We start from the raw sequence: 27,585 nt of genomic DNA on the forward strand, positions 1-27,585 counted from the left end.
TTCAGCAAAACACAAGAAACTGCGGTTGCAGTGGGCTAAGGAACGAAAACACTGGACACTGGAGGATTGGAAAAACATTGCCTGGTCTGATGAATCCCAGTTCCTGCTATTTCATGTGATGGGAGAACTAGGGTATGGAGAAAACCACATGAGTACATGCATCCATCATGCCGCATGTCAAAATTGCAGGCTGGTGGTGGTGGTGTGATGGTGTGGGGTGTGTTTTCATGGCACACATTGGGCCCCTTGATAAAAGTGGAGCAACATTTGAATGCCACAGGATATCTGAACATCACTGGCAATCAGGTGCATCCCTTCATGGCAGCAGTGTATCCATCTGCTAATGGATTTTTTTCAGCAGGATAATGCCCAATGCCACAAGGCTAGGGTTGCCCAGGAATGGATCCACGAACATGACAGTGAATTCAGCTTACTGCAGAGGTCTGCCCAGTCACCAGATCTCAATCCAATTGAGCATCTGTGGGATGAGATGGAACGAGCTATTCGGAGTAGAGATCCACTACCAGCCAACTTGACACAACTGTGGGAAGCATTGGAGTCAACATGGGCCATCATCCCTGTGGAACGCTTTCGACACCTTGTAGAGTCCATGCCCCGACGAATTGAGGCTGTTCTGAGGGCAAAAGGAGGTGCAACGCAATATTAGGAAGGTGTTCCTAATGTTTTGTTCACTCAGTGTATGTATAGATTTTTTCCATTTATCTACATACCATACTCCACACTGTTAAGCAGACAAAAAGTTTTTATTGAGAAAAAAATATATATTAAAAATACAAAACTGAAAGATCATAATTGGATAAGTCTCCGCCCCCCCCCTGAGGTAATACTTGGTGGAAGCACCTTTGGCAGTAATTACAGCTGTGAGTCTGTTGGGATAGGTCTCTACCAACTTTGCACACCTAGGTTTGGCAACATTTGACCATTCTTCTTTACAAAACTATTCAAGCTCTGTCAAATTCCTTGGGGAGCGTTGATGGACAGCAAACTTCATGTCATGCCACACATTTTCTATTGGATTTAGGTCGGGGCTCTGACTGGGCCACTCAAGGGCATTTACCTTTTTGTTCCTTAGTCACTCCAGTGTAGCTTTGGCTGTGTGCTTTGGGTCGTTGTCATGCTGAAAGGTGAACTTCCATCCCAGTTTTCAGCTTTCTTGCAGAGGGCAGCAGGTTTTCCTCAAGGACTTCTCTGTACTTTGCTCCATTTATTTTCCCTTCTATCCTGACAAGTGCCCCAGTCCCTGCCAAAGAGAAACATCCCCATAACATGACGCTGCTACCACCATGCTTCACAGTAGGGATGGTGTTCTTTAGGTGATGCACTGTGTTGGGTTTGTGCCAAACATAACACTTTGCATTTAGGTCAAAAAGTTAAATTTTTGTTTGGTCAGACCACAAAACTTTCTGCCACATGGCTACAGAATCTCCTGAGTGTTTTTTGCATACTTCAAATGGGATTCAAGATGGGCTTTCTTGAGTAATGGCTTCCTTACCACCCTACCATGCAGGCCAGATTTGTGGAGTGCTTAGGACATTGTTGTCAAATGCGCACTTTGACCAGTCTTGGCCATAAAAACCTATAGCTCTTGCCATTGGCCTTTCGATAGCCTCTCTGATCCGTCTCCTTCTTGCTCGGTCATCCAGTTTGGAGGGATGGCCAGTTCTAGGCAGGGTCTTGGTGGTGCCAGACACCTTCCAATTCTTAATAATCTTCTTGACCATGCTCCAAGGGATATTCAAGGCCTTTGATATTTTTTTATACCCATCCCCTGATCTGTGCCTTTCAACAACTTTGTCCCAGTGTTCTTTTGAAAGCGCCTTGATGCTCATGGTTGAGTCTTTGCTTTGAAATGCACTACCCAGCAGAGGGAACCTACAGGAACTGATGAATGTATCCTGAAATCATGTGACTCACTACAATTTAACATAGGTGGAGGCCACTTAACTTGGTGTGTGATTTTGAAGGCGATTGGTTACACCTGAGCTAATTTAGGATTGCTATTACAAGGGGGGTGGACACATATCCAGCCAAGCTATTTTATTTTTAATTAATTTTTCTACAAATTTCTAGAATATTTTTTTCACTTGGAAGTTGTGGGATAGGATGTGTAGATAAATTAAAAAAAAAAATATATATATATATATATATATATATATATATAATGGAAATGGCATTAGGCCAGTGTGACAGAGATCGAAGGATTCTTGGTGTTAGATCTCCCTCCTGACATGTGAGGGCGCTGTGTAAAGGGAACAGAGTGCCCTGTACTAAATGGTGTGACAATTTATTCTCATGGGTAGGTGGAAGTCAGCCATCTAGAAAAGGGGCGGAGCTATGGTACCCGAACTCAATGACCCTGGCGGGATAGTGCATGGCATCCGTGGATTGGAGGAGCAGATGCACTCGTTAACCAAGGGGTGGTGTGGGAGGGTATAAATAGGGGTTGTAGTGAAAGTGATCTGTTCCTTTTGGTAAATGGTTAGAATCAACTACTAACACAATCCAGAGCTGTAGCCAGCATTCAAACCTGGACACCAGCACTTCCCTTTTCACGGAGAACGGTCTTTGCAACACAAGCACTAACTCACTCACTGTAGGACCTGTGTATGTGTTTTGTGCTACATGTCGGTGTAAGAGAACAGGACATTTGGTTGCAGGTCAAACCCGGGGATTATCAATAAAGAGATACACGCCATTGTATCACTTTACAACATTTATTATTTACAGTTGCTTGCCATCAGGCTCTAGACATTGTTAATCTAAACACACCCTTGCACCTGTATCGTGTTATCTGTCTGTTCCTTCCATACTGCTGCATTGCCTTCACCTGCACTCTCTTACCCACAGCCAGTTACAGGTGTGGTTTGTTTCACATGGATGGACAGTGCGCTTGAAACTTTCCAAAGGGAAATGAGAGGATTTACATGTAAACACAAAAAGGCACATGTAAACACAAATGTCTCAAGAAAAGTCAAACACTCATGTAACGTGACCTATTGTTGCAAAGTTTAGGAGCTAAATGTAAGCAAACATCTTTGATCTTTTTTGTGTTGGTGTGATTTTCTGAATCAACTACCTTATCAAAGCCCCCTCGCTTTTTATGATGTCTGCAGTTGTTCTGGGTAGGTCTCTGCAGCTGCTCAAATATTGAGTTTAATTCAGATTCTCAAATCTCTGAGCTGTTTTGAAATGGCCAGCTAAAATCATAGTTGAGAGAGTTGCTGTTTTCTTAGATTTCCTATTAAAGTAAGTGGCACAAGTGTCTGCATGGCTACCATGCTTTACGTAGTCAAAACTGCTCTTTTAAAATATACATATATATTCTTCCAAAGTTCCATATTGAGTAGTCCATCAAAAACTCTGTCAATAAGAAAAAAAACACACCACAAGCCTGGAGTAGATGCTTACATGCCATTTTTATTCTCAAAACTACCAGCGCTATTACAGGAGCTACTTCACTGTGAAATTCATATTGTATGAATCTTTCTACATTTCAACTTGACTCTTCTGCTGCTCTTCTACTCTGCTTCTTTAGCCTTTTGAAAAAGAAATAAATAGTGAGCAAAAACAAAACCACAGATTTACTGTTGAGCTAGTAATGAAACACCTTAAAACATACCAGAACAACACAGGACACACTGCTTGACACAGATATTCCTATTTATATAAAGTTACTCAATGGAATGAAATATATAAGCCTACATTATGGATGTCCACATAGCTGACATGTCATGTCCTGTTTTACAGTGCCTGCACGCTCCTTCCTCATGCTCCTAGGACAGTCAGGTTTGATTAGACAGTGTAAAGAGTTCCTGAAATGCTATGTGTCCAGTATGTTATTTAGCAGACCTGTTTTGTAGCCTTTAGGGGGCTCTGCACACTGGATGTTTGCCGCACAGATTTAGGGGTGGCTCCATTAACGCATGGTTTTCAGGGACGTTGCAAACTGTACACAGCATTTTCACAATGCCTCATATCCTATATTTTAGGTCAAAGACTATAACAAACTGGAAGAGTAATTCTTCATGTGCTAATTGACTATGATGACACTGTTTCTCTGCTAGACCCACTCTGCTTTCTCAAGACTGTGCTCAATTTGTTTGTCACAATTTTTCTATCATTAAAAGTTTTATTTTACTTCCTTAAACAACAGGAAATACCATATTTTTTGGGGTTCATTATATTTTCGGACAGTATAAAACATAAATGAAACTCAGGAATTCTTGTTTTATACTTTACAATACTACCTACTTGTGGCATTGCTATCTATCAGAATTGTGTCACTGTTCCAGAGTTTTCTGTTCAAGCATTATAACTTGTTCGTTAAAGGCATCAAATCCTTTTGTGTTACTCCCAGGCAGTCACGACTATCCAGTCAGGCACTGACCCTGAAGCACTCCTCTGTTAGGTTAAAGGTTATGTTATGTACTGTGTAGCTCTACACTCAAGAGCATAGTTCTGAATAGTGAGCTGTATTTCAGATACTCCTTTGGGCAATAAGTAGGCCTGCTGCTATTCCATTTACATTTTTTTTGCCAAATCAACTTTTAATATTCGCATTTATTTTAGAAAGATTTTACTGGTTTTTTTTTCGTTCTTTATTTTTCAATTCAATCAGAGAATGGGTGAAATCGATCTTTACGCTTTAAAGAAGACTTTTTATGTCATTGAGAAACGTCTCATGTAGCAAAACCCCTTTATCATATTCAGCACGCAACAAAACCATGGTTACCGACATTCTAATTTAACTCCCGTTCGGTCACAGCTGAGATATACATTTAAAAATGATCTCAAATAAACCACAGCACATACAAATGTATTACATAGACCTTTGTAGCATACATTTATGAGTAAAATATGGACAGAACAAAACATTAAATAGTTGTACTGAACTAGCTTGCACTTATTATTCGGTGTCTGAGCTCCCCCCCTCTTGCTTCAGAGTCACTGGAAGGCAAGGCAGAGGGGCCCGCTTCGTCCTGCCGCAGAGACTTCAGCCGTCGGTCAGGGTGTTGTGCACAATATTCATTAAGTGTCTTCCTTTTGCGCCCAATTTTCAAATCACACTAGTAACTGTCACCAAACACCTAAAGCAAAAGCTTACGCACACTTTAACCTGCTAATTTCAAAGTAGGCGCTTTGACTGACGGGTGCCTTAGCTGGCAAATGAGAGCATTCTAACATTGCTTCAGTCAACGAGATCTGTCAGAACAGAGTGAAACTACTGAAACGGACCACTGAGGTGACTGACAGTGACCCCCAGGCATTCAGAGCAGAACGGAGGCGGGACAAGACAGCAAGTATAAAAACTACACAAAGTAGAGATGATGGTTATTTTTGGTAAGAAAATTAAAAAAATGGTTTTACCGACGTTTATCGTATACAAATTTATTTCAGTCGAAACTAATATTTTTGAGGAATTCGACATTTAACGAGCTTTACCAATTAATATCGAAAGGTAGCAAGCCTAGTAATAAGTAATTGTTTAGATATCTCACATCATAAAAAAACTGTGTGTGACATCCCTACCACTGTGATTTCATCTCTAGCTCACCTTTCCCATATCACGGCTCTTGGTCCTGAGCTTGTTGACCTGGGATTCAGCGATATCAGCGCGCTCCTCACTCTCCTCAAGCTCGTGCTGCACCTTCCTGAATCTAGACAGGTGGGTGTTGGCTTGTTCCTCCTGAAAGGCAAATACATGGAACAGGAGCATCTGGTTTACTTGTGAGGAGGGCCAGTGCCTCACGGCTTTGCACCCCGAAAGCCATGATCATGTTTTCTGTTTATAACACATTCTCAGAAGTGCACAGGAGCAATTGGAAACATAACTTCATGATAAGAATATGCACTAGCCAGTGGAAATGAACACTGAGTGTATCCATTTAATTTCAGTTTCTTTAATTCAAATGTACTAATAGGTAAACTGCCATTTAAAAGTTGAATATGTTTTGACATATAAATAAATACAAGTTCTAAACAAAACTTTAAAGACTCTTTTGCAACTGATTTAAAGGACTATATATATATATATATATATATTATATATATATATATATATATATATATATATATATTATATATATATATATATATATATAAAAATGAATGAACCAATAGCACAGCACTTCACCAGTGACATGACATAAATGATATAAAGTTTGCAGTATTAGAACAGCTAAAATTAGACAATGCGACATACAGAAGAATAAAATTAAGTAAATGGATAAATAGACTAGATACAATTATGCCAGCGGGACTCAACAGAAAAGAATGAACTAATTAACTCCAATAAATATATAATATTTAAATAAACAAAATTAATTCAAAAGTTGTGCATGTTGATGCACTGGAGAGGTCAAATCAAGGCTGATCCTCACAGTCAGCTTTGCATGATGATATAAATATAAGTTTATATAAAATAATGTTAATTAAAATGAATACAGATTAAAAGACAGAAGTAAAAATACACCTTATCTAAACAGTTGTAGCAACACATGGGAACATGTAACACAATAAAATAAAAAGGTTGTTATGTATCCTTTAAAGCCTCTTTAAAAACAATTGCAATTCATCGATCTAATTGGATTATAATTATAAAGATCCATCTGCAAAGAATTAAGGGTAGTAATTAAAGAAAACAACAAACAAATGTTCTAAAATAAGGGGATATATCAAAACCAGAAAAGTGTCACTTACAGCTTCCTCAGCCTGTCTCTTGTAAGCCTTCACTTTCAGCTGCAGCTTATCAACCAGATCCTGGAGTCTGGCCACATTCTTCTTGTCTTCTTCAGCCTGCAGTAAATAAATAATAATAATAATAATAATAATAATAATAATAATAATAATAATAATAATAATAATAATAATAATAATAAAAGTAAATGCTCAAGAAATCAATGCCCACTTACACATGGAAACACAAGTTTCTCGTGAAAATGTTAATCAGCTCACTCAAGTGCCTTACTTAAAGCCACATGGGAATACGAAAGTTACCATGGTCAAAAGATGGCAGCATGAAAGTTAATGTTTTGCTTGCAGTATTTCACTTATCAGATTGAAGGTGCAGATAACCCCACTTTTTTCACCGTTTTCCCTAGAACTTATCATAATGCTAATCATATATGGATCAAATGTGTTTGTAAAGTATCATACAGATTGTATTTACCAAGTTTCTGTTTAAAACTAATTATGTCTGAGCAAAACCTGTGCCCATCATCCACTTATGTTCACTGGAGAGATGTGTTAATATTGGGTGTTGATATCCATAATAAGGGAAGAGGATATGATGAGGCAGCTTGATACAATGCACAACACCAACATTGTTTAACACGCTCAAAATAAAACATGGGGTGGAATTTCTGTGACTTATTTCTTTGGAATCAACATCAGCCGGGAGTCTAGCTGTGTGAGTCCAGCGAGGAGAGACCTGCGAGGAGAGGCTGTTGGGGAAATTCCGAACCTAGCAGCACTCTGAAAGACGTCAACTACTAGGCAGGTCTGTACCCTCCCCCTGCTTCTCCTGCCCCCACTACTACTGTACCTATCTGTCTCACATGTCCTGCTATGACTGTCTCTCACATCCCTGTTATTCTGTCCTCTAACTTCCGTCCTCTGTCCTCTCTCCGCCACTGCTCCCCTAATCCCGCTAACCTCATCCCTCTGCCTCTCCCCCCCTCCCACACTCTCTCTCTCTGGTGTCCTCTGGAACTGTCACTCTTCTGCTAACAAAGCTGATTTCATCTCTGCCTTTGCCTCCCTCCTCTCTCTCGATTTCCTTACTCTCACTGAAACCTGGCTCTCCTGATAACACTGATAATAACTTTTGCTGCCCTGTCCTCTCTCTACGTCCTGTCCCATACTTTGCGTCTCACTGGACAGTGAGGTGGGACTGGTCTTCTCCTCTCTCCCTCCTTACTCTTTTCTGTCCCCTCTGACCTCTCCTCACTCTCTGTTAACACATTTGAATTTCATGCTATCCAACTAACTTCTCCCTGTCAAATCCTTTTAATTGTACTGTACCATCCTCCTGGACTTCTCACTCACTTTCTCAATGAACCTGACTGTCTCCTCTCCTCTCTCCCCTCTCTGTCTACCCCAACTGTCCTATTAGGTGATTTCAATATCCATCTCTCCAACTCAACCCACTCTGCCTGATTCCTTCCTCTCCTTCACTCCTTCAACTTCTCTCTCTCTCTTCATCCCCTCCTACCCACAAAGCTGGCCGTCAACTTGACCTCACTTTCTCCAGGGCCTGTTGCCCCTCCAGCCTCTTTGTCACCCCTCTGGACCTCTCTGATCAGTATTTAATTTATTTTTCTCTGTCTCTCCCCCTCTGTCCTTGCCTCCATCTCGCTCTCTCACCTCCCTCCTATCGACTCCTACTCCCAGCACCTCCACTCTAGCACACACCTGCCGATTCTTTCTGAGCAACATATAAAGAATCCGACCCTTCCTCACCAACTACTCCATGCAACTCCTCGTCCTGGCTCTGGTACTCTCCCGTCTAAACTACTGCAACTCCCTCCTGGTCAGCCTCCCTGCGTCCACCACCTGTCTGCTCCAGTTCATCCAGAACTCAGTTGTTCCCTGGTGTTCTCTCTGCCTCGCTACTCCACTGCTCCGCTCACTCCACTGGCTCCCAATCACCGCTCGCATCCAGTTCAAGACTCTTGTACTTGCCTACCGATGCCCTGACCAGACTGCACCTCCAGCTACCTCCAGACCCTCATCTCTCCCCAAACCCCCACCCGACCTCTCCGCTCCGCCTGCACTAAAAGACTGGCTCTACCTCTGCTCCCCTGCCACTAAATCCTACTCTTCCGCACATTCGCCCCACAGTGGTGGAACAACCTTCCTACGGATGTCAGGACTGCACACTCCCTGACCACCTTCCAGCGCCTCCTCAAGACACGCCTGCAAAACTCAACTCTTCCCTTCTGGACAATATAGAACTCTGCCGTTAATGCACTTTAACTTGCACTGATCTGCTCCCTATTTTACTGTATTTAATCCTGCACTGAACCCAATCTGTAGTATCTTGTATTTCACCTGCCACTCGTATCTGACCCTGCTGTAAATCTCAACACTGCTATCTGCTCTTGAACTGCCCTGATATGTTTTCTATTTGCTCTTATTAGGACTGAAGTCATGTATCTTGTATCTTGCTCTTAATTGTACTATAATTCTTCATATATACATATACATGCGCGGACCCTTCTTTGAAACAATAAAACAAATATTTAAATTTATTTATAATACCCCCTCCCCACCCCACAGATGGGTGTCTACTACAAAGCAATGTGGGAGACAACACTAAAAAAGTGATTTTTTCATAATTTTTTCCATCAACTAGGTAATGTTTTCGTAAAAGCAGTTTGTACAATGGATTTACCTAAAGGAGCCCCTCTCACCTTCTCTACATTGAAAATATTTTTAATAAAAGATGTGTACCTTTTGTTAGGGGTGCATAACGCATAACGCTGGGGGGGGGGGGGGGGGGGGGGGGGAGTGGGCGTTCCCAGGAAAATGAAAGGCTTCATATGGAAATGCAAAAAAAATGCAGGAAAATTAAATGCTTCATAACAAAAACGCCAAGAAAGTCTTGAGTAAGAGTAAACACACACATGTCTCACTAGGCCAATGTCACCAGAAACCTGTGAAAACTACATGTATTTTTACTAAGAATCAAAGTAGAAAATTCATTTGTCTTTTTCGGAGGGTGGAGTTGGATGATTTCCGTGTCACTCAAGAGCCTCTGATTTCAGAGGGCCATCCTCCTAAACCACCTGACATCCCACAGAGGGCATGTGGCTCAGGTGATCTGTTAGTAAAATGACTTGCACTATACTGCTATTCTACAAATGAGTTCTGTAGATACAACTCTAATTTTGCCAGCCATTGTTGTTTGTTTTGGTATTGTCAGTGTTTTTTTGTGTTCATGTATTTTGGTAGAGTTTGTTTCTTAAAAACGAGGGTTGCAGTTTTTGATCACCCTTATACACAGGCAATCTTATTATACACAGGTCTCATGCCATGACTGTGTATAATAAGACTGTAAAACAGTGACGTTTATAGGAATCTTATCGTTCACCATGTAGAAGAAGAAGAAGAAGAAGAAGAAGAAGAAGAAGAAGAATGCATTGTGAATGTCTAAACCTGAGACATCATTAAAAAACTTTCAGAAACTGGTGTATTACCTGGTAGGTGAGCTCCTTGGCTCTTCTTTCATATTTCCTGACTCCTTTAACTGACTCAGCACTACGTCTTTGCTCGGCTTCAAGCTCAGTTTCCAGCTCACGCACCTGGAAATTATTGCAAATATTAAACCCAGTTCAGTTCCTTGTACAAGGGAATTATTAGTCTGTATGTTCAGCTCACCCTGGCCTCCAGTTTCTGGAGCTGTTTCTTTCCACCCTTCATGGCCAGCTGCTCAGCCTCATCCAGACGGTGGGTGAGGTCCTTCACTGTCTGTTCCAGGTTCTTCTTCATCCTCTCCAGGTGAGAGCTGGTGTCCTGTTCCTTCTTGAGCTCCTCTGCCATCATGGCAGCCTGATAAGTGAAGAAAATATATGAATAGAATGAAGTGATTTAGAACTGTAGCAGCAGTAGGGGGGGTGGGGGGGGGGGGGGGGGGGGGGATAGTAGGGATTCAGCCACTGGAGCTAAACTCAATAGCTTGATGGTGGAGCTCTGAACCTGAACACTATATTGGTTAGTAAAAGTGGAAGCAGCCAGAAACAGAAATGTATACCTTACACTGGTGTGTCAAATAGCTTGGTCACAATTGGTGAGGTAGACAAAGAAGTAAGCCAGAAGTCAAGCATGCAGACAGACATACAGACAGACAGACACCGTGACTCACATCAGTAATAGATTTCTTGGCTTTTTCTTCTGCGTTTCTTGCTTCCTGGACGGCATCCTCTACCTCACCTTGCAGCTGGGAAATGTCATTCTCAAGCTTCTTCTTGGTGTTGATAAGACTGGTATTCTGTCAAGGTAAAGGTTGTAAGTTGATGACAACTAATAAATATAAAAAAATAACTACATTTTAAAAACTAGTCGGGAAACAAAATCTTCCAACCTGGGAGTGCAGCAGCTGCACACGCTCGCTGGCATCAAGGAGCTCCTGTTCAGCCACTTTGCGGCCTCTCTCTGTCTGTTCCAGGGCAGCCCTCATCTCTTCAATTTCAGCCTGCATCAGGGTGTTCCTGCGTTCCACCATGGCGAGCTGTTCCTTCATGTCTTCCTGTCCTCGGAGAGCATCCTCAAGGTGCAGTTGAGCATCCTGGATAGAATATAGAAATCAATAAAATCATTAGGAACATTTCTAAGACAATGGAAGTGTACTTCAATAGCTGCAATGACAGAAACAGTCCGCACCTTGAGTTGTCCTTGGACGTTCCTCAGTTGTTTCTGAGCTTCAGCTGCTTGGCGGTTGGCGTGACTGAGCTGAATTTCCATTTCATTCAGATCTCCCTCCATCTTCTTCTTCAATCTCAGGGCATCATTGCGGCTCCTAATTTCAGAGTCGAGAGTGCTCTGCATGGAGTCTATCACTCTCTGGCTGTTTCTCTTCAGCTGTTCCAGCTCCTCGTCTTTCTCGGCGATCTTTCTGTCAACCTCAGACTTCACCTGGTTCAGCTCAAGCTGGACGCGAAGAATCTTTGACTCCTCATGCTCCAACGAGGCCTTTAAAAAACATGCAATGTAAAAATCTGTTAAAAACATGTTTGCGTGTTTACATACCTCCAACTGAAGAAGGGAATACATCGATTCAACTAGCCTAGCTTTTTTATACCTGAAGCATTTAAATTTCTAAGGTTACAAAAAAAAATAGTTTTGCAATATCATACCTAAAAACTGACAGCAGGCTGAAGTTAACGCCAATTACGCCAAGTAAACAATATTTAATTAAAAGAATTGTAAATACACGAACCTGCTCCTATGCTAATGCGATTGAATCGATATATTTTTTTATGTTTTGCAACAATGTCGATCACTTCAAAAATATTTTCGCAACAGTAGCACATGATAATGGAGGGATAATAGTGAGCGTATGATTGAAAATGACAATAAACACTTAACAAGTTATCTGTTCCTGATGATGATTTATTTATACGTTTCAAACTGTGCTTTATTTTACACAGTTCTGTAAAATATTTCTTATTGTAACTGTATTCCGGTTGCATTTTCACAAGGCAGTAAACAGACTATGAATATATGTTGCAAGACTAGCAAATAATTGATTTGTCATGTAAACATGACCTTTCTGTAGCCCTAACTGAAGAGCTAGAGCTGTGGAAACTGGGATATGTATTTCTTCATCAAGTTTAATCAGACATTACATCTTCCCTAGGACTACAACCCCACAATGCAATGCAGGTATGACACATTACTGAGGAAAAGGTGAAATCAAATTAATTTCATATCAAAAAGATAAAACAAAGGTAAGACAAATAATAACTTATACAATATGAATGGGTTTGATCATGATATATATTAAATCACAATGCTGGTTACTGATTCATGCATGTAAAGGGCAGCCCGTTTTGAGTAATTTATAGATTATATTGAATTTAATTAATACCTAGCAATTGCACGTTTCGTAAAGGTACACCCAGAGTGTTTGCACACCCATATTAAACACACAACGGAGATGAGAGGGTGTGTGTTTCTAAAGAATTACCTCTGCCTCCTCCAGGGCGGTTTGGATTTCTGACTTTTCAGTTTCAATCTGCTTCTTTGCCTTTTCCAGCTCATGAATAACCTTCCCACCCTCGCCAATCTGTTCAGTCAGATCAGAGATCTCCTCTACAAGATGGAAAAGATGAAGAATGCTGTTAATATTAGAATCCAAGATTTAACTGTGTGGTTTTCATATATATAATATCAGATTGATTGCTGGTTCTGAGTTCATCAGAGCACTGTAACACGGGCGTGGATAATAATGGTAAAGGGTATTCAGCGGCACTACTAAGACTGAGGACTCATGTGGTTTATAGAGAATGACATGCAGTACAAGCATACATTGAGTTTGTGGAGTGTCACACTTTAAACCAAATTCATTTATAGTTAGGAGCTTATCCAGCATTTGTTTATATATATATATGGACTTCAATGAGTTACAGGAACATAATTTCATCTAGGGTTTCTGTGTCGTCATAAATAAATGTATAAACTGTCACAGAAACTCAAGATGGGATTGTTTTCCTGTAACTCACAGAAGAGGCCCATCTATTATTTGTTATAATAAACGGATACCCTTGTGATGCTAATATTAAAGACGACAAGGTTCATCAGTACAGTTGGTTTTTTTAAATGTAGTGTTTCAGGGCTGTTCTACGTCGTTATCAATTAGTGCTTCAGCTTTATTTGGATGATTGCCTTTACCTTGTTTTAATTTTCCTCTCCAGTTTCTCTGAGATACGAATGTACCAGCTTTACGTCACTTTTTTTTAACGTATTCTCATTTTGTTGATCATTAATGAACATTTTTGTACCGGGGGTGCTGTCGAGTAATTGAAAACAAGACATTGTGTTTGAATTGAAAGTGATGGTCTTGAGGAGTCGAATGGGTCAATGTTAATGAGGGGTATAAACTATGATGGATCGTGTGGTTCCCATGATATATATCACGCCTGGGGTGGGGATAAAATTACAGCTTTGTATGTACATAAACCTGTTTACACACTAGTTTCTTTTGAAATATTTGTTTTATTATAGATTTTAATTTTGTGCAGTAGAGCTTTATATGTGGTAAGTAAGAATGAACTCTATCATGTTTAATTGTTCATTTAAATACAACGTTATGTTTGAATGTGCTTGAATAAAACTTTTGAGTTGTATCCAGTAGTTTGTCTTTCCTTTTTATATTGATGATGTTTAAAATGTGGTAACGACTGCTGTTGGCGGTTGTAGGTAGGAGTATAACCGTAGCGGTTCTACTGTTAAAGTAGTCCATAAATGTGCCTTTTGTGTGTTTGTTTGTGTGTTCTTGCATATTTGTTATGGCCTTTCTGTTGGAGATTACGTGAGATTAAATCAGAAGAACAGGATCTTGACTGCTGAAATCTCGTGGTTTTTACTGGCATTTTTATCGTGAGAAACCGACTGACCCTGCCCTTAAAGTGGTGCTGCCAAAAGGACGTCCTTTTGCTATTTATGTGACAAAATCACAGTCATGACTGTAGAGTCAATCTTCATGTGCATGTAAACCAAGCCATTGTTATACCTTTTAGAATTTGGAATGCTTGAATCAGATCGCCTCGTAGTCTTCTTGTTCAACACTGAATAAACCTTAGCTTTAGTCATTAGTTTTTGGGTTTTAAAAAGCACTTAAAATGAGACCATGTTGTGATCTGATTTTGCCAGTGGTTCTCTAACCTCTGTTTTAGTCATTCTGTCTTGTTATTTGAAAAGACTAAATCAAGCTATGCCCCCCATCTAGTGGGTGCCTTGACAAATCGCGTTAGGAATTGTTTACAGGCTCCCCCAAAACTACAGATCCCACAGTGGACTGACATCAGGGCCAGTGGCCTTTGAAAGGCCCTACCTCAGCACAGACCACATGCCAGATTCAGACGGTGAGCACAATAATCTGTTATACAATGACATTAGAAATGTGTGTGGCAAAGGAGAAGCCATACTAATGGGGGATTTCAACTTCCCCCACATAAAATGGGAAAACCCGGTGGGTAGCACGAAGGATGAAATAGAAATGGTGGAAATGACAAATGACTGCTTCCTAACACAATTTGTCAAGGCACCCACTAGAGGGGAGGCATGCCTTGATTTAGTCTTTTCAAATAACGAAGATAGAATAACTAAAACAGAGGTCAGAGAACCACTGGCAAACTCAGACCACAACATGGTCTCATTTGAAGTGTTTTTTAAATCCCCAAAAGTAATGACTAAAGCTAAGGTTTACAATTTTAGAAAAGCAAACTATGAAGGTATGAAACGGAGACTAACAGAAGTAGATTGGAGTAAAATAGAGAAAACACCCACAGAAGAAGGATGGTTGTTCTTCAAAAATGTAGTACTAGAGGCGCAAAACAATTATATCCCTAAAGTAGACAAATCTAAATGTAAAACTAAATTGCCAAAATGGTTTAATAGATCAATTAAAAAAAATATTCAGCAAAAAAAGGCACTTTACAGAGCATTAAAAAAGGACCAAAAAGAAAGTACGCAGAAAGAGTACACAGAACTGCAAACGCAAGTCAAAAAGGAAGTTAGAAAGGCCAAGAGAGAAATAGAAATGAACATTGCTAAGGGAGCTAAAACCAATTCCAAAATGTTTTTCCAATATTACAACAGCAAGCGAACATTCAAAGAGGAGATTAAATGTTTAAGAGATACAAATGGCAAAATCGTAGATGAAGAAAAAAAAATAGCAAATATATTAAATGATTACTTTTCACAAGTTTTTACAAAGGAAGATACTGACAACATGCCCCACATGTCATCCAGTTCCTATCCAGTTTTAAATAACTTTAGCATAACTGAGGCAGAAGTGTTAAAGGGACTAGGAGCTCTTAAAATAAACAAATCCCCTGGGCCGGATGAGATCCTCCCAGTAGTACTCAAAGAAATGAAAGAAGTAATTTACAAACCGCTAACCAAGATCATGCAGCAGTCTCTTGACACAGGGGTGGTACCGACAGACTGGAAAATTGCAAACGTAATACCGATCCACAAAAAGGGAAACAAAACTGAACCAGGTAACTACAGACCAGTAAGCCTGACTTCTATTATATGCAAACTTATGGAAACTATAATAAGATCCAAAATGGAAAATTACCTATATGGTAACAGGGTCCTGGGAGACAGTCAACATGGTTTTAGGAAAGGGAGATCGTGTCTAACTAACTTGCTTGATTTTTTTGAGGATGCAACATCGATAATGGATAATTGCAAAGCATATGACATGGTTTATTTAGATTTCCAGAAAGCTTTTGACAAAGTCCCGCACAAAAGATTAATTCTCAAACTGAACGCAGTTGGGATTCAAGGAAACACATGTACATGGATTAGGGAGTGGTTAACATGTAGAAAACAGAAAGTACTGATTAGAGGAAAAACCTCAGAATGGAGTGTGGTAACCAGCGGTGTACCACAGGGATCAGTATTAGGTCCTCTGCTATTCCTAATCTACATTAATGATTTAGATTCTGGTATAGTAAGCAAACTTGTTAAATTTGCAGATGACACAAAAGTAGGAGGAGTGGCAAACACTGTTGCAGCAGCAAAGGTCATTCAAAATGATCTAGACAAGATTCAGAACTGGGCAGACACATGGCAAATGACATTTGATAGAGAAAAGTGTAAGGTACTGCACGCAGGAAATAAAAATGTACATTATAAATATCATATGGGAGATACCGAAATTGGAGAAGGAATCTATGAAAAAGACCTAGGAGTTTTTGTTGGCTCAGAAATGTCTTCATCTAGACAATGTGGGGAAGCTATAAAAAAGGCTAACAAGATGCTCGGATACATTGTGAAAAGTGTTGAATTTAAATCAAGGGAAGTAATGTTAAAACTGTACAATGCACTAGTAAGACCTCATCTTGAATATTGTGTTCAGTTCTGGTCACCTCGCTATAAAAAAGATATTGCTGCTCTAGAAAGAGTGCAAAGAAGAGCGACCAGAATTATTCCGGGCTTAAAAGGCATGTCATATGCAGACAGGCTAAAAGAATTGAATCTGTTCAGTCTTGAACAAAGAAGACTACGTGGCGACCTAATTCAAGCATTCAAAATTCTAAAAGGTATTGACAGTGTCGACCCAAGGGACTTTTTCAGCCTGAAAAAAGAAACAAGGACCAGGGGTCACAAATGGAGATTAGACAAAGGGGCATTCAGAACAAAAAATAGGAGGCACTTTTTTACACAGAGAATTGTGAGGGTCTGGAATCAGCTCCCCAGTAATGTTGTTGAAGCTGACACCTTGGGATCCTTCAAGAAGCTGCTTGATGAGATTTTGGGATCATAAGCTACTAACAACCAAACGAGCAAGATGGGCCGAATGGCCTCCTCTCGTTTGTAAACTTTATTATGTTCTTATGTACCTTACTGGGTTTGGTGAGGGAATTCAATAATGTGTAGCCTGTACATAGGGCAAAAACTGCAAAAAAAGTATAGGAGGATAAAGGAAACTTTTACTAAAAAACTGGTATTCAGATCTGGGAAATGCACACAGGTGGTGTCATGAAACTCTCCACGCTTTCACAACATTGCAAGATAATGGAACATGCAAATGTACGGTCAATTCCATTAAACACTATCCAGTGTTACTAAAGTGCTACTGAGCCATTATAAGACTTAAATATTTGCTTGAACAATAATAAATACTTAATTCCAGGATATATTTATATACATATTTTTGATCTTTGATGTAGCTGGTGTATTTTTTTTAAAGGCATTTCAAAGAAACCATACAGCTCCATGCAATGTGTTCAATCATCCACTGGATAGAAACTAAGCAGGCTGCCAGGTTCCTAATTGTGACAGGCAGTGCGGGAGTAAAGCAAACATTTGCTGTATTTTTGGGGGAATTTCCACAGGGAAGTACATTGTACACAGCATTTGATACATTTCACTGGAATTGTATAATCTGTGATGGCCATGATAAAATATAGCCTTACACATAATGCTCCCTGCCTCATCTACCTATCCAGGGACCAGTCTGTGAGTCCATTTGTATCCTTCTCTTCCATTGAGGGGTGTCTCTGAATTTACTTGCTGGGGCAGGGACCTTGCTATTTTTATTAGTAACATTAATACAAACACCCTACGGCATGCAGCTCAAGGGGGCTTACGCTGTAAATTCTTGTTCTCCCGTTTAAGTGTTTCAAGGTGGTCCAAAGTTTCTTCATAGGAGTTCTTCATTTTGAAGAGCTCAGTGCTGAGAGAGCGAGCCTCTTTCTGCGCAGCTTCCAGCTCTGCCTGGCCTTCTTCAAATTTCTGCTTCCAGTCAGCTAGAACCTGAATGAATAAGCATCATTAATATACATCAATCGGTTTCTATTAATATTCCTAATAGCTGATTGATCTCAGAACTTTGTCAAGTTGGGTCTTAAAGTATCCAAGTGATTCTGACTCAACAACATGACTAAGTAGCATGTTCCTTTCCATTTAATTTTCTAATTGGACAACATTTGTACTGAAGTCAGGCAACATTTTTGTTTGTCACTATTTTTTTCTTTTCTTTTATTATGTCCTCGTTCTTAACAACCTAAATGTTGTCGCTAAATTCTACTGTCCTACAAGAGGTGCATGTTTGTTATTAAATTTCATGTTAACCAGTGAAAAAAAACATGTACAAAATTATACTAAAGGGAAAACTATTCAATCAATTTCTTGATTTAAGAAATATCCCATTGCCTGTTTTACTGGGCATTAATTCAGCAATAGAGCCCGAAGGAGAGGGCTTTATCATGTGGGAAGGCCCGTCTCGTGTCATTAAATGTCTTGAGCCGAAGGCAAAAGTAATCAGACTGTGTCCAGTTGTTTGATTTCAACTTGTCATTCAAACCTGAGACTAGTTACTGTATTGCTGCTGACAGTGAACACTATTCTCAATTATTATAATTTAACTTTTTTCTGTACTAAATTTTAAATAGATAGGACAGCAGGACACAGAACAGTTTGCATTGACATAAAACAAGAACGAAGAACATAAGAAAGTTTACAAACGAGAGGAGGCCATTCTGCCCATCTTGCTCATTTTGTTGTTAATAACTTATTGATCCCAGAATCTCATCAAGCAACTTCTTGAAGGATCCCAGGATGTCAGTTTCAATAACATTACTGGAAAGTTGGTTCCAGACCTTCACAATTCTCTGTGTAAAGTGCCTCCTATGTTCTGTTCTGAATGTCGCTTTATCTAATCTCCATTTGTGCTTGTCTTGTTTCTTTTTTCAGGTCGAAAAAGTCCCCTGGGTTGACATTGTCAATACATTTTAGAATTCTGAATGCTTGAATCAGATCGCCACGCATAGTCTTCTTTGTTCAAGACTGAATAGATTAAATTCTTTTAGCCTGTCTGCATATGACATGCCTTTTAAACCCAGAATAATTCTGGTCTCTCTTCTTTGCACTCTTTCTAGAGCAGCAATATCCTTTTTGTAGCGAGGTGACCAGAATTGAACACAATATTCAAGATGAGGTTTTAACATTACTTCTCTTGATTTAAATTCAACACTTTTCACAATGTATCTGAGCATCTTGTTAGCCTTTTTTATAGCTTCCCCACATTATCTAGATGAAGACATTTCTGAGTCAACATAAACTCCTAGGTCTTTTTCATAGATTCCTTCTCCAATTTCAGTATCTCCCATATGATATTTATAATGTACATTTTTATTTCCTGCGTGCAGTACCTTACACTTTTCTCTATTAAATGTCATTTGCCATGTGTCTGCCCAGTTCTGAATCTTGTCTAGATCATTTTGAATGACCTTTGCTGCTGCAACAGTGTTTGCCATTCCTCCTATTTTTGTGTCGTCTGCAAATTTAACAAGTTTGCTTACTATACCAGAATCTAAATCATTAATGTAGATTAGGAATAGCAGAGGACCTAATACTGATCCCTGTGGTACACCACTGGTTGCCTTGCTTTCTATTTTGAGGTTTCTCCTCAAATCAGTACTTTCTGTTTTCTGCATATTAACCGCTCCCTGATCCATGTGCATGCATTTCCTTGAATCCCTACTGTGTTTAGTTTGAGAATTAGTCTTCTATGCAGGACTTTGGCAAAATCTTTCTGGAAATCTAAATAAACCATGTCATATGCTTTGCAATTGATTTTGCATCCATGTTCTTTTAATATGAATACGGTATTTACATATTTTTGGGTGGATTGATTTGGAACAGTGATTAAATAGTCTGAAAGATAACATTTAAGGTTCTTTATCAGAGATTTAAGCACTTGTATTGACCAGTAAGGTTAAAGAAAATCTCCGATCAATTTTCCAGTGATCATTTATGCGTGCAAAACACATTAATCAACTCTAACATATGTCTTAGAACAATCAATCCTGCAGCTGTCATTATGTATCTGTAGAAACCTCTTCTAAACCATTTGATTGTCTTTGTAATTTGACAGATTGGAAGACGCAGGTGAGGATTCTCGCTCCAGGGCAAAAGCTAGGATATATAGACAAAGCTCAAAAATTTGTCTTGGAAGCCAAGGCTAGTTCAGTATGAGCATACAAGCCATATAAAGACTACCAGAACTAATTTACCACAAAAGGGTAAAAACAAGATGCATGAGGAAGTTGTTCAAAGCTGACCTTTGATGAAATAGTTGAAGAAGTCACAGATGGTCAACAGCAGACAATATCTTCTCCCTATATAGCTGTCTTTGCAAAAAACATCTTTTAGGTACCTTGTCGAAGTTTCTCTGCTTCTTGTCGAGAGCAGCTGCTTGTGCATTTGCTCTTTCTACATCAACCATGAGATCTTCAACTTCACCCTGGAGTCTCAGTTTTGTCTTTTCCAGAGAGGCACACTTTGAGTTCACAGCCTCAATGTGTTCCTCAGCATCTTGAAGGCGCTGTGCTAGCTTTTTCCTGGGGAAATTGTTCAAGTACAGAAAAAGTTAAAGAATTATATATTTAAAATAAATATAAAGTTGTAAGTTAACTATGATTATTTACTTTGCTTCTTCAAGCTCCTCCGTGCGCTGGATGGCATCAGTTTCGTATTTTGATCTCCACTGAGCCACCTCACTGTTAGCCTTGGACATTGCACGCTGCAGCTCAGCCTTGGCTTCCTGCTCCTCCTCAAATTGCTCACGAAGCAGGTCACAGTCATGGCGGGCAGACTGCACACTATGAGCCAGGGCAGTCTTGGCCTTTAAAGAACGATGGGAATGTTACAAATTCAATTTAGAAACAGTGCAAGACAAAATCACTGTATATAAAGAGGAAGGTGGCATGTATTACTTTTGTTTCTTCCTCTATTTGCCTCTTGAGCTCCTCAATTTGTTGAGTGAAAGCCTGCTTTCCTCTTGTGAGCTGAGAAATTAAAGATTCTTTCTCTTCCAGTTGGCGAGCGAATTCACCTGAAGCAAAAATATTCATAGCTATTTAAAACAGTCCTTCCTTTACAACATGTAGACTAACATCATGCAGCAACTGCAGTAAAAGCATACCATTCTCTGTCAGGAGACGGGCTCTTTGAGTACTGATGTCATTGATCTGACGGATATGCTCATCGTTCTTGGTCTTAATTTCACTATATTGGTCCTCCAGAGAACGACACATCTTTTCCAGGTTTGCCTTTAATTAAAAGTTGAAAAAGATTAGTGTACAATGACTTAATTCTTCATTGTATATTGAGAGCACAAAGTTGTGCTGTTTACCTTGGATTTGGCTACAGATTCCATGTTGCTGGAGAGATCATCAAGTTCCATTTTATATTCACTCTTTTCCTTCTCGAGCTTCTGTTTCACACGCTGGAGGTTGTCGATCTGTTCTCCCAGTTCAGCCACGCTGTCGGCTTGCTTTTTGCGAAGAGCAGCGGCAGTAGCTTCATGCTGCAGAGTGGACTCCTCTAGATCACGCCTGAGCTTCTGAAACTCAGCTTCACGTTTCTTGTTCATTTCAATCTGAGCTGAAGTTGCACCGCCGGCTTCCTCAAGCCTTTCACTGATCTCTTCAAGTTCCCTGGAAAGATCAGCTCTTTGCTTTTCAATCTTTGCCCGAGACGCTCGTTCGGCCTCGATTTCTTCTTCAAGTTCTTCAATGCGGGCCTAGAAAATGCAAAATTGAGCAGATGAATTAAACAATTATAATCATTCCTCATCTGTGAATTAAAATATTTCCACACAATACCTGAAGCTCCTTAATCTTCTTTTGAAGTTGAGCACCCAAAGCTTGTTCATCTTCAATTTTGCTCAGCAGTTGACTTGTTTCAAAGTCCTTCCTGTAAAGTTCAAAGAATAAACACATTTTTACATGGTTGTTCTTTTGTTAAATATCAAAAGTTTCTTCAGGATATACATTTAAGAAAATCCAATCTTACTTTTTTATCTTCTCATCTGATTGCTGCTTGTCGTTCTCCAGATCCATTATGGATTCCTGGGCTAGTTTCAGATCTCCCTCAAGCTTTCTCTTGGCTCTCTCAAGGTCCATACGGAGTTTCTTTTCTTGCTCCAATGAACCTTCAAGCTAAATAAAAGGAATAGCAAATGATATTATGTTTATTTTTTTTTTTTTTTTCATATATATATATATATATATATATATATATATATATATATATATATATATATATATATATATATATATATCCTTGTGCCTTTGATGTCACCATTTCTCTTCTTTTGCAAACATTTTGTCTGAAATTGATTGTTTACTGTATTAAGGGTGTTCTGTCATAGAGAGCAGCAGTAACATTGCAAAGCACTAGTTCTAGTGCCAGGCTACAATCCCCCAAATACATGAATAGGACCTCATTTTAAAGGCCAAATCTCTTCTTACAAAATGTGTCATGCAAGCAGTCTCTTAAAGTGCCAAGGTAAAAGCATTTAAAGGGCCAGGTCACCAGCAGGATTTTTAACATTGAGCAGACCCTAGAGAGTTAATATATTTTAAGTTACACCCCACTGGGAGTCTGCATTATCTGTGTCACTCACATCGTCCACTTGTTGTTCCAGTTTAGACTTTGCTTTGGTCAGAGTGTTGACTTTGTCCTCCTCTGCTTGCAGGTCATCAAGGGTCTGTTGGTGTGCCTCTTGGAGGGCTTTCTTTTCCTTGGTTAATTTTGCAATGCTTTCATCCTGACCAGCCATTTCTTCAGTAAGGTTTTTAACCTATATACAAGGGTTAGAAACAAAACAAATTGATTTATTTGCTGTCCAATATTTTTTTAATAAATTATCATCTGTTAAAATCCTAACCTTATTTTCTGTGGCATGCTTCTCCTTCTCCACTTTGGCCAATGTAAGCTCCAGGTCATCAATGTCCTTCTTGAGCTCACTGCACTCGTCTTCCAGTTTCCTCTTCTTGGCAGTCAGCTCAGAGTTCATTTCCTCCTCATCTTCCAGTCTCTCAGTAATCTCTTTAACTTTAGCCTCAAGCTGGATTTTGCTTTTGATAAGCCCCTCACATCTTTCTTCAGCATCAGATAGATTTTCACTTTCCTTTTAAGACATTGCAAAAGTATTGTTATCAACAAATACAGTCACTTTTACACATTATGAACAGTAGCTGAAAGTATTACCAACAGGGAAGTTATGTTTGGCGCTCTCTTTCCTAGCAACTGTTTGAAATACTATAGTTAAAATGGGACCATTCCCCACTTCCAAAAATGAATCTTCATTGCTGTGCTTGAAATACTGAGTTAAAAGGCTTTAACATTGCCACTGCATGGCACTGATAATGGGATCATGCTGATGCAAACATTGTCACCCATTTAATATCAGGCAACTTAACAGTTGAATTTTGTTTTATAATTTATGTTTTCTCATCCCTTTGCTGGCTTAATTCTTGTCAATAACCAATCAGTTGCTGCCCCTATTGAGTGACATGCTTTCAGCCTGTATCGTACTTTAACCCAGAAAACACTATTGAGGAGAAATTACTCAGGAAGTGCAGATAACCTGAGAATGAGGCTTAGAAACTGAGAGCTTCCAGTTTCATGTTTTAAATAGAAAATACCTGTGTGCTATAATGTGTTTCATTCAATGTGTGTTGCTAATGGAAGTGTAGATTGCTAATATGCAATTATTGTGTTAGCTTGAGTTACTTTAAGAGAAAGAGAACAACATACATAATAGGTAATACAGCAAGTTCAAATATAACTTGACTTCACTTAATTGAGTAACCTTGAGCAATACTGTAGAATGGGGCCCATTGTGGACTTTATTGTTATGAATACAGGTTTGTTTGTGGGTCTCCAAGATCTTCAAATAGAATATTCCTTATTATTTTAATCCAGTAAATCATTAATTTCTCTGGGCTGTGACCAAATTAAACCTTGAAAGTAACATCATGTAAGTGGACTAAAAAGCCATAGTACAAAACAGACTCGTACAGACTGGACTTGAAGCAGCAGGTCATTCTTTTCCTGCATCACAGAATTCATTTTCTCCTCAAGCTCCTTTCGTTTTGCTTCTGCTTTGGCCAGACTTTCTTTGCACTTTTCGAATTCTTCTTTCATGGTGGCCATTTCCTTTTCAGATTCGGCGCTCTTCAGCAGCGGCTTGATCTTGAAGTAGAGCTTCATCCATGGCCAGTGTTTCACATTCATGAATGAGCGAATGTTGTATTGGATGGTGAAAATGGACTCCCTATAATACAAGAACAAGGTAATAACTTCAGTTCTAGACGACTTCTATAACTCTTTACTGAAGTGCAAATGCTAACTAAATACTGCATGCAGTCTGAATAATAAATACATTTTTTAAAATTTTTACCAAATAAAAAAAACAAGCACGGAGAACCGTTAGTTAAACTGATTTTTGACTCTATTAAGAGCAAGGGGTGCTGTAGTCATGGTTATATTTGAATACCTGTTAATCCCTGCTTCCAGTCATGTTACATAGTCACATTGATCTGAGGGGTTATTTTATTATTATCTCTTGAAGTGGTGTGGGATTCAGTACTGTTCTAAATGTTTAACGATTTGATCAGTAACTCAAATATATCAAGCAGTTCAAATGTTTTTGCAATTCTTCTGAGGTTACAGTATTTCTTCATTCACCTCCTTTCCATCATCTTTTGGAATTCCGTTCTCATCAGAAACCCACGACAGAGCGCTTGGGTACAAGTGATGAGCGCGGCCAATTTTTCATCTCGCATCTCCTCAAGTACACCCAGCAGACCAGCTTTAAAGAACACCTGTACACAAGAGATCCACGGTAAAATATGGTTTTGTTAGCATAACACAACCTAAAAGCAGATGGAACAGAGTGCACGGAATCATATAATTTATTTTGTGATTGCATTTATATAGCACTTTTCATCCAAAAGTATCACAAAGCACTTTACAGTACATTGCAAAAAACATTTACATTTACACATTACCTTTGTATAAAGGTCCCCAGGCATGTCACACACACAACTGCTACATATTAAATAGCATATTTAAAATAACAGTATACTGTAAAGCCATACATATTTGCAAGCCTTTTATATAAACATTTTTGGCACAAAATCAAATTCCATTAACAATACATACGTGATATATTGCAACAGGTCTCCAACATTTCTGGAGCAAATTAGATATTATGGGTGTGATTTTTGGTTGCAAATATTTATGGCTTTACAGTATATAAAAAAAATGTTAAAAAGCAGAAATGTTCACTAAAACCCACTAAGATAAGAAATCCATTGTATGTTTTCAGTCTTGACTTAAAAACTGTAACAGTCCTTAATGAAAGAAGGGAGTGCATTCCATAATTTAGGGGCTCTGTATGAAAAAGCCCTTCCTCCTCTCGTGTTAATTTTGTTGATCTTAGGAATAACCAGCAGCCCAGCATCCTGTGATCTCAGATTTGGTTGATTCAGGGTCAGTAACTCCAGCAAATAACCAGGTGCTAATCCTTTCAGGGCTTTACAAGTTAACAGCACACTCTGAAAATCTATTCTGTACTGCACAGGGAGCCAGTGTAGAGGCTAAAACAGGGATAATATGTTCACTTTTCCTGGTATTACAATAATCAATTCTAAACAACACAAAGGTGTCAGACACAGAAATAATTGGTCTAAGATTGGCTACTTTTCTTAAATGGTTAAAAGATTATTTTGTAACGTCCCTAATGTAAATCTGAAATGATAGATCAGGATCAAAGTTGACCCCCAAATTTTTCGTTTCTAGTTTAATATTTAATGAGAGATTACTAGAGTCAAGCTCATGTTAGCTCACATTTTTAATTGGTTTTGAGAACCCGCTAGCATAATCTTTGTTTTATCTGAATATAGCATTAAATAATTCTGAGACATCCAACGCTTGATGTGTGCAAGAGAAGCAGCAAGTAACTCCCCAGCAGAAATATGTCCTGGCTTTATGGACTGATATAGATAGGTATCATCAGCACTAAACGAAGAGTCTCTATCTTGAAAATGATTGACTTTCAGAAGCATAATGTGGTTTACATTGGCCTTTAAATGAATTGCTACTATAATATTCTATACAATACCATTCCAAACTGATGTTAATTGTAAAGACATATTTATTTATACTAACCTTGGTGTGCCCAAATTTATACTCATCTTGATTCACATCAATTGAGGCCAAAAGCTTCTCTGATGCTTTCTTGTTGTCCATGAACTGACCCTCAGGGATAACACTTGCATTTAATACTTTGTATCTGTGTCAAAAATAGAACATGCATGTGATTATACACTTTTAATAGCTGCACAGAGAAATATAAAATAAAGAAAAAACATTAATGAGAGGGTAAACTCAGTGGTGTTGATACCTTTGCTTGAAGTCACCATACAAGATTCTGCTTGGGAATCCCTTTCTGCAAATTCTGATACCTTCTAACACACCATTGCATCTCAGCTGGTGGATAACCAAGAAGTTTTCCATTAAACCTAAAATTACAATTAGAAGTGTGTCACAAACTTATTTTAAAATCATGATACCTGTCACAAACATACATGCTCATATTAGAGAAGCCCCTTCAGTCAATGTCTTCAAGTCTAGACTAAAACCCCATTTTATAGCCTGGCATTTTGATCCAGATAAGGTAATATTCTCTTGCCCCATATTGCTCCCACTGTTATTTATTTATTTATTATTTTATTTATTTATTTATTTATTTAAATTTGTATCTACTTTAAATCATATTTTTATAGTACAGTTTATGTATTCTGTTTTGTTTTTATTCTGTTCTTTTTTAAATGCTTACTGTTGTTAGTAATATGGATTGTTTTTGCCTTTGTAAAGCGCTTTGTGGCAACCTGTTGCAAAAGGCGCTGTATAAAAATAAAATTGAGTTGAATATTATAATTACCTGGAGTCTTTGATTCATTGGGAATTAAGCAACGCACAAAATGTGGATGGGTGCTTCTTAAGTTGGTCATCAGTTTGTTCAAGTTCTCCTGTGGAGTGACAGATATATGATACATTTAGCATTTCTAATTTACAGACTAGTACAGACTTTTTAAATGGTGGGAGGAACATAAATAAACAGACCAGACAGCAGAAGAGAAATCAAAAACACATACCCTGAAAAGAGCTGACACCGTCTGGAAGGAGCCACCCTTCTTCTTCTTTCCACCCCCCTTTGCAGCACCAGCATCTTTAAATACAAAGAGTAAACTTCAGACTGATCAAATACAAATGATTCCAAAGCACTCTTTAATACTGCCAGTATCTGTTCCTATTTCTGGGGGGCGGGGGGTGCTTGAACAAAACAAGTGTCTAACTGAGGAGATGGGTAATGATGCTGTTTTTCTAAGATGTGTTGAAACAAATTTAGAAAGACAATAATTCATTTTTTTGTAGCATTCAGCCCCTGTCAAAAAAAGAAAATAACTCAAAGTCCTAAACAGCACTGCACATACAGTATAATAAGTAATGAAATTAGTTACAAATAAT

The 27,585-nt window shown here is 38.9% G+C and overlaps 1 protein-coding gene across 1 annotated transcript in view; it reads right to left on the reverse strand.

The window, feature by feature from the left end:
* Positions 1–3,418: 3,418 nt before the first annotated feature.
* LOC121306030 (myosin heavy chain, fast skeletal muscle-like) overlaps positions 3,419–27,585 on the reverse strand; it is a 30,794-nt gene continuing 6,627 nt past the window's right edge. Inside the window, exons 16-40 of the mRNA XM_041237753.1 lie at positions 27,213–27,286; positions 26,999–27,086; positions 26,459–26,576; positions 26,224–26,347; positions 24,739–24,875; positions 24,070–24,325; positions 22,934–23,176; positions 22,670–22,846; positions 22,057–22,202; positions 21,867–21,957; positions 21,395–21,784; positions 21,185–21,311; positions 20,976–21,094; positions 20,688–20,884; positions 20,417–20,600; positions 17,847–18,012; positions 12,710–12,834; positions 11,404–11,712; positions 11,105–11,308; positions 10,886–11,011; positions 10,402–10,572; positions 10,221–10,325; positions 6,721–6,816; positions 5,576–5,707; positions 3,419–3,557 (exon numbers count right to left, since the gene is read on the reverse strand). Of these exons, the coding sequence (XP_041093687.1) occupies positions 3,540–3,557; positions 5,576–5,707; positions 6,721–6,816; positions 10,221–10,325; positions 10,402–10,572; positions 10,886–11,011; positions 11,105–11,308; positions 11,404–11,712; positions 12,710–12,834; positions 17,847–18,012; positions 20,417–20,600; positions 20,688–20,884; positions 20,976–21,094; positions 21,185–21,311; positions 21,395–21,784; positions 21,867–21,957; positions 22,057–22,202; positions 22,670–22,846; positions 22,934–23,176; positions 24,070–24,325; positions 24,739–24,875; positions 26,224–26,347; positions 26,459–26,576; positions 26,999–27,086; positions 27,213–27,286 (3,923 nt within the window). The 3' untranslated portion in view covers positions 3,419–3,539. The remainder of the gene's footprint in view (positions 3,558–5,575; positions 5,708–6,720; positions 6,817–10,220; positions 10,326–10,401; positions 10,573–10,885; positions 11,012–11,104; positions 11,309–11,403; positions 11,713–12,709; positions 12,835–17,846; positions 18,013–20,416; positions 20,601–20,687; positions 20,885–20,975; positions 21,095–21,184; positions 21,312–21,394; positions 21,785–21,866; positions 21,958–22,056; positions 22,203–22,669; positions 22,847–22,933; positions 23,177–24,069; positions 24,326–24,738; positions 24,876–26,223; positions 26,348–26,458; positions 26,577–26,998; positions 27,087–27,212; positions 27,287–27,585) is intronic.

Source organism: Polyodon spathula, chromosome 45 (assembly GCF_017654505.1).
Source record: "Polyodon spathula isolate WHYD16114869_AA chromosome 45, ASM1765450v1, whole genome shotgun sequence".
NCBI lineage: Eukaryota > Metazoa > Chordata > Actinopteri > Acipenseriformes > Polyodontidae > Polyodon > Polyodon spathula.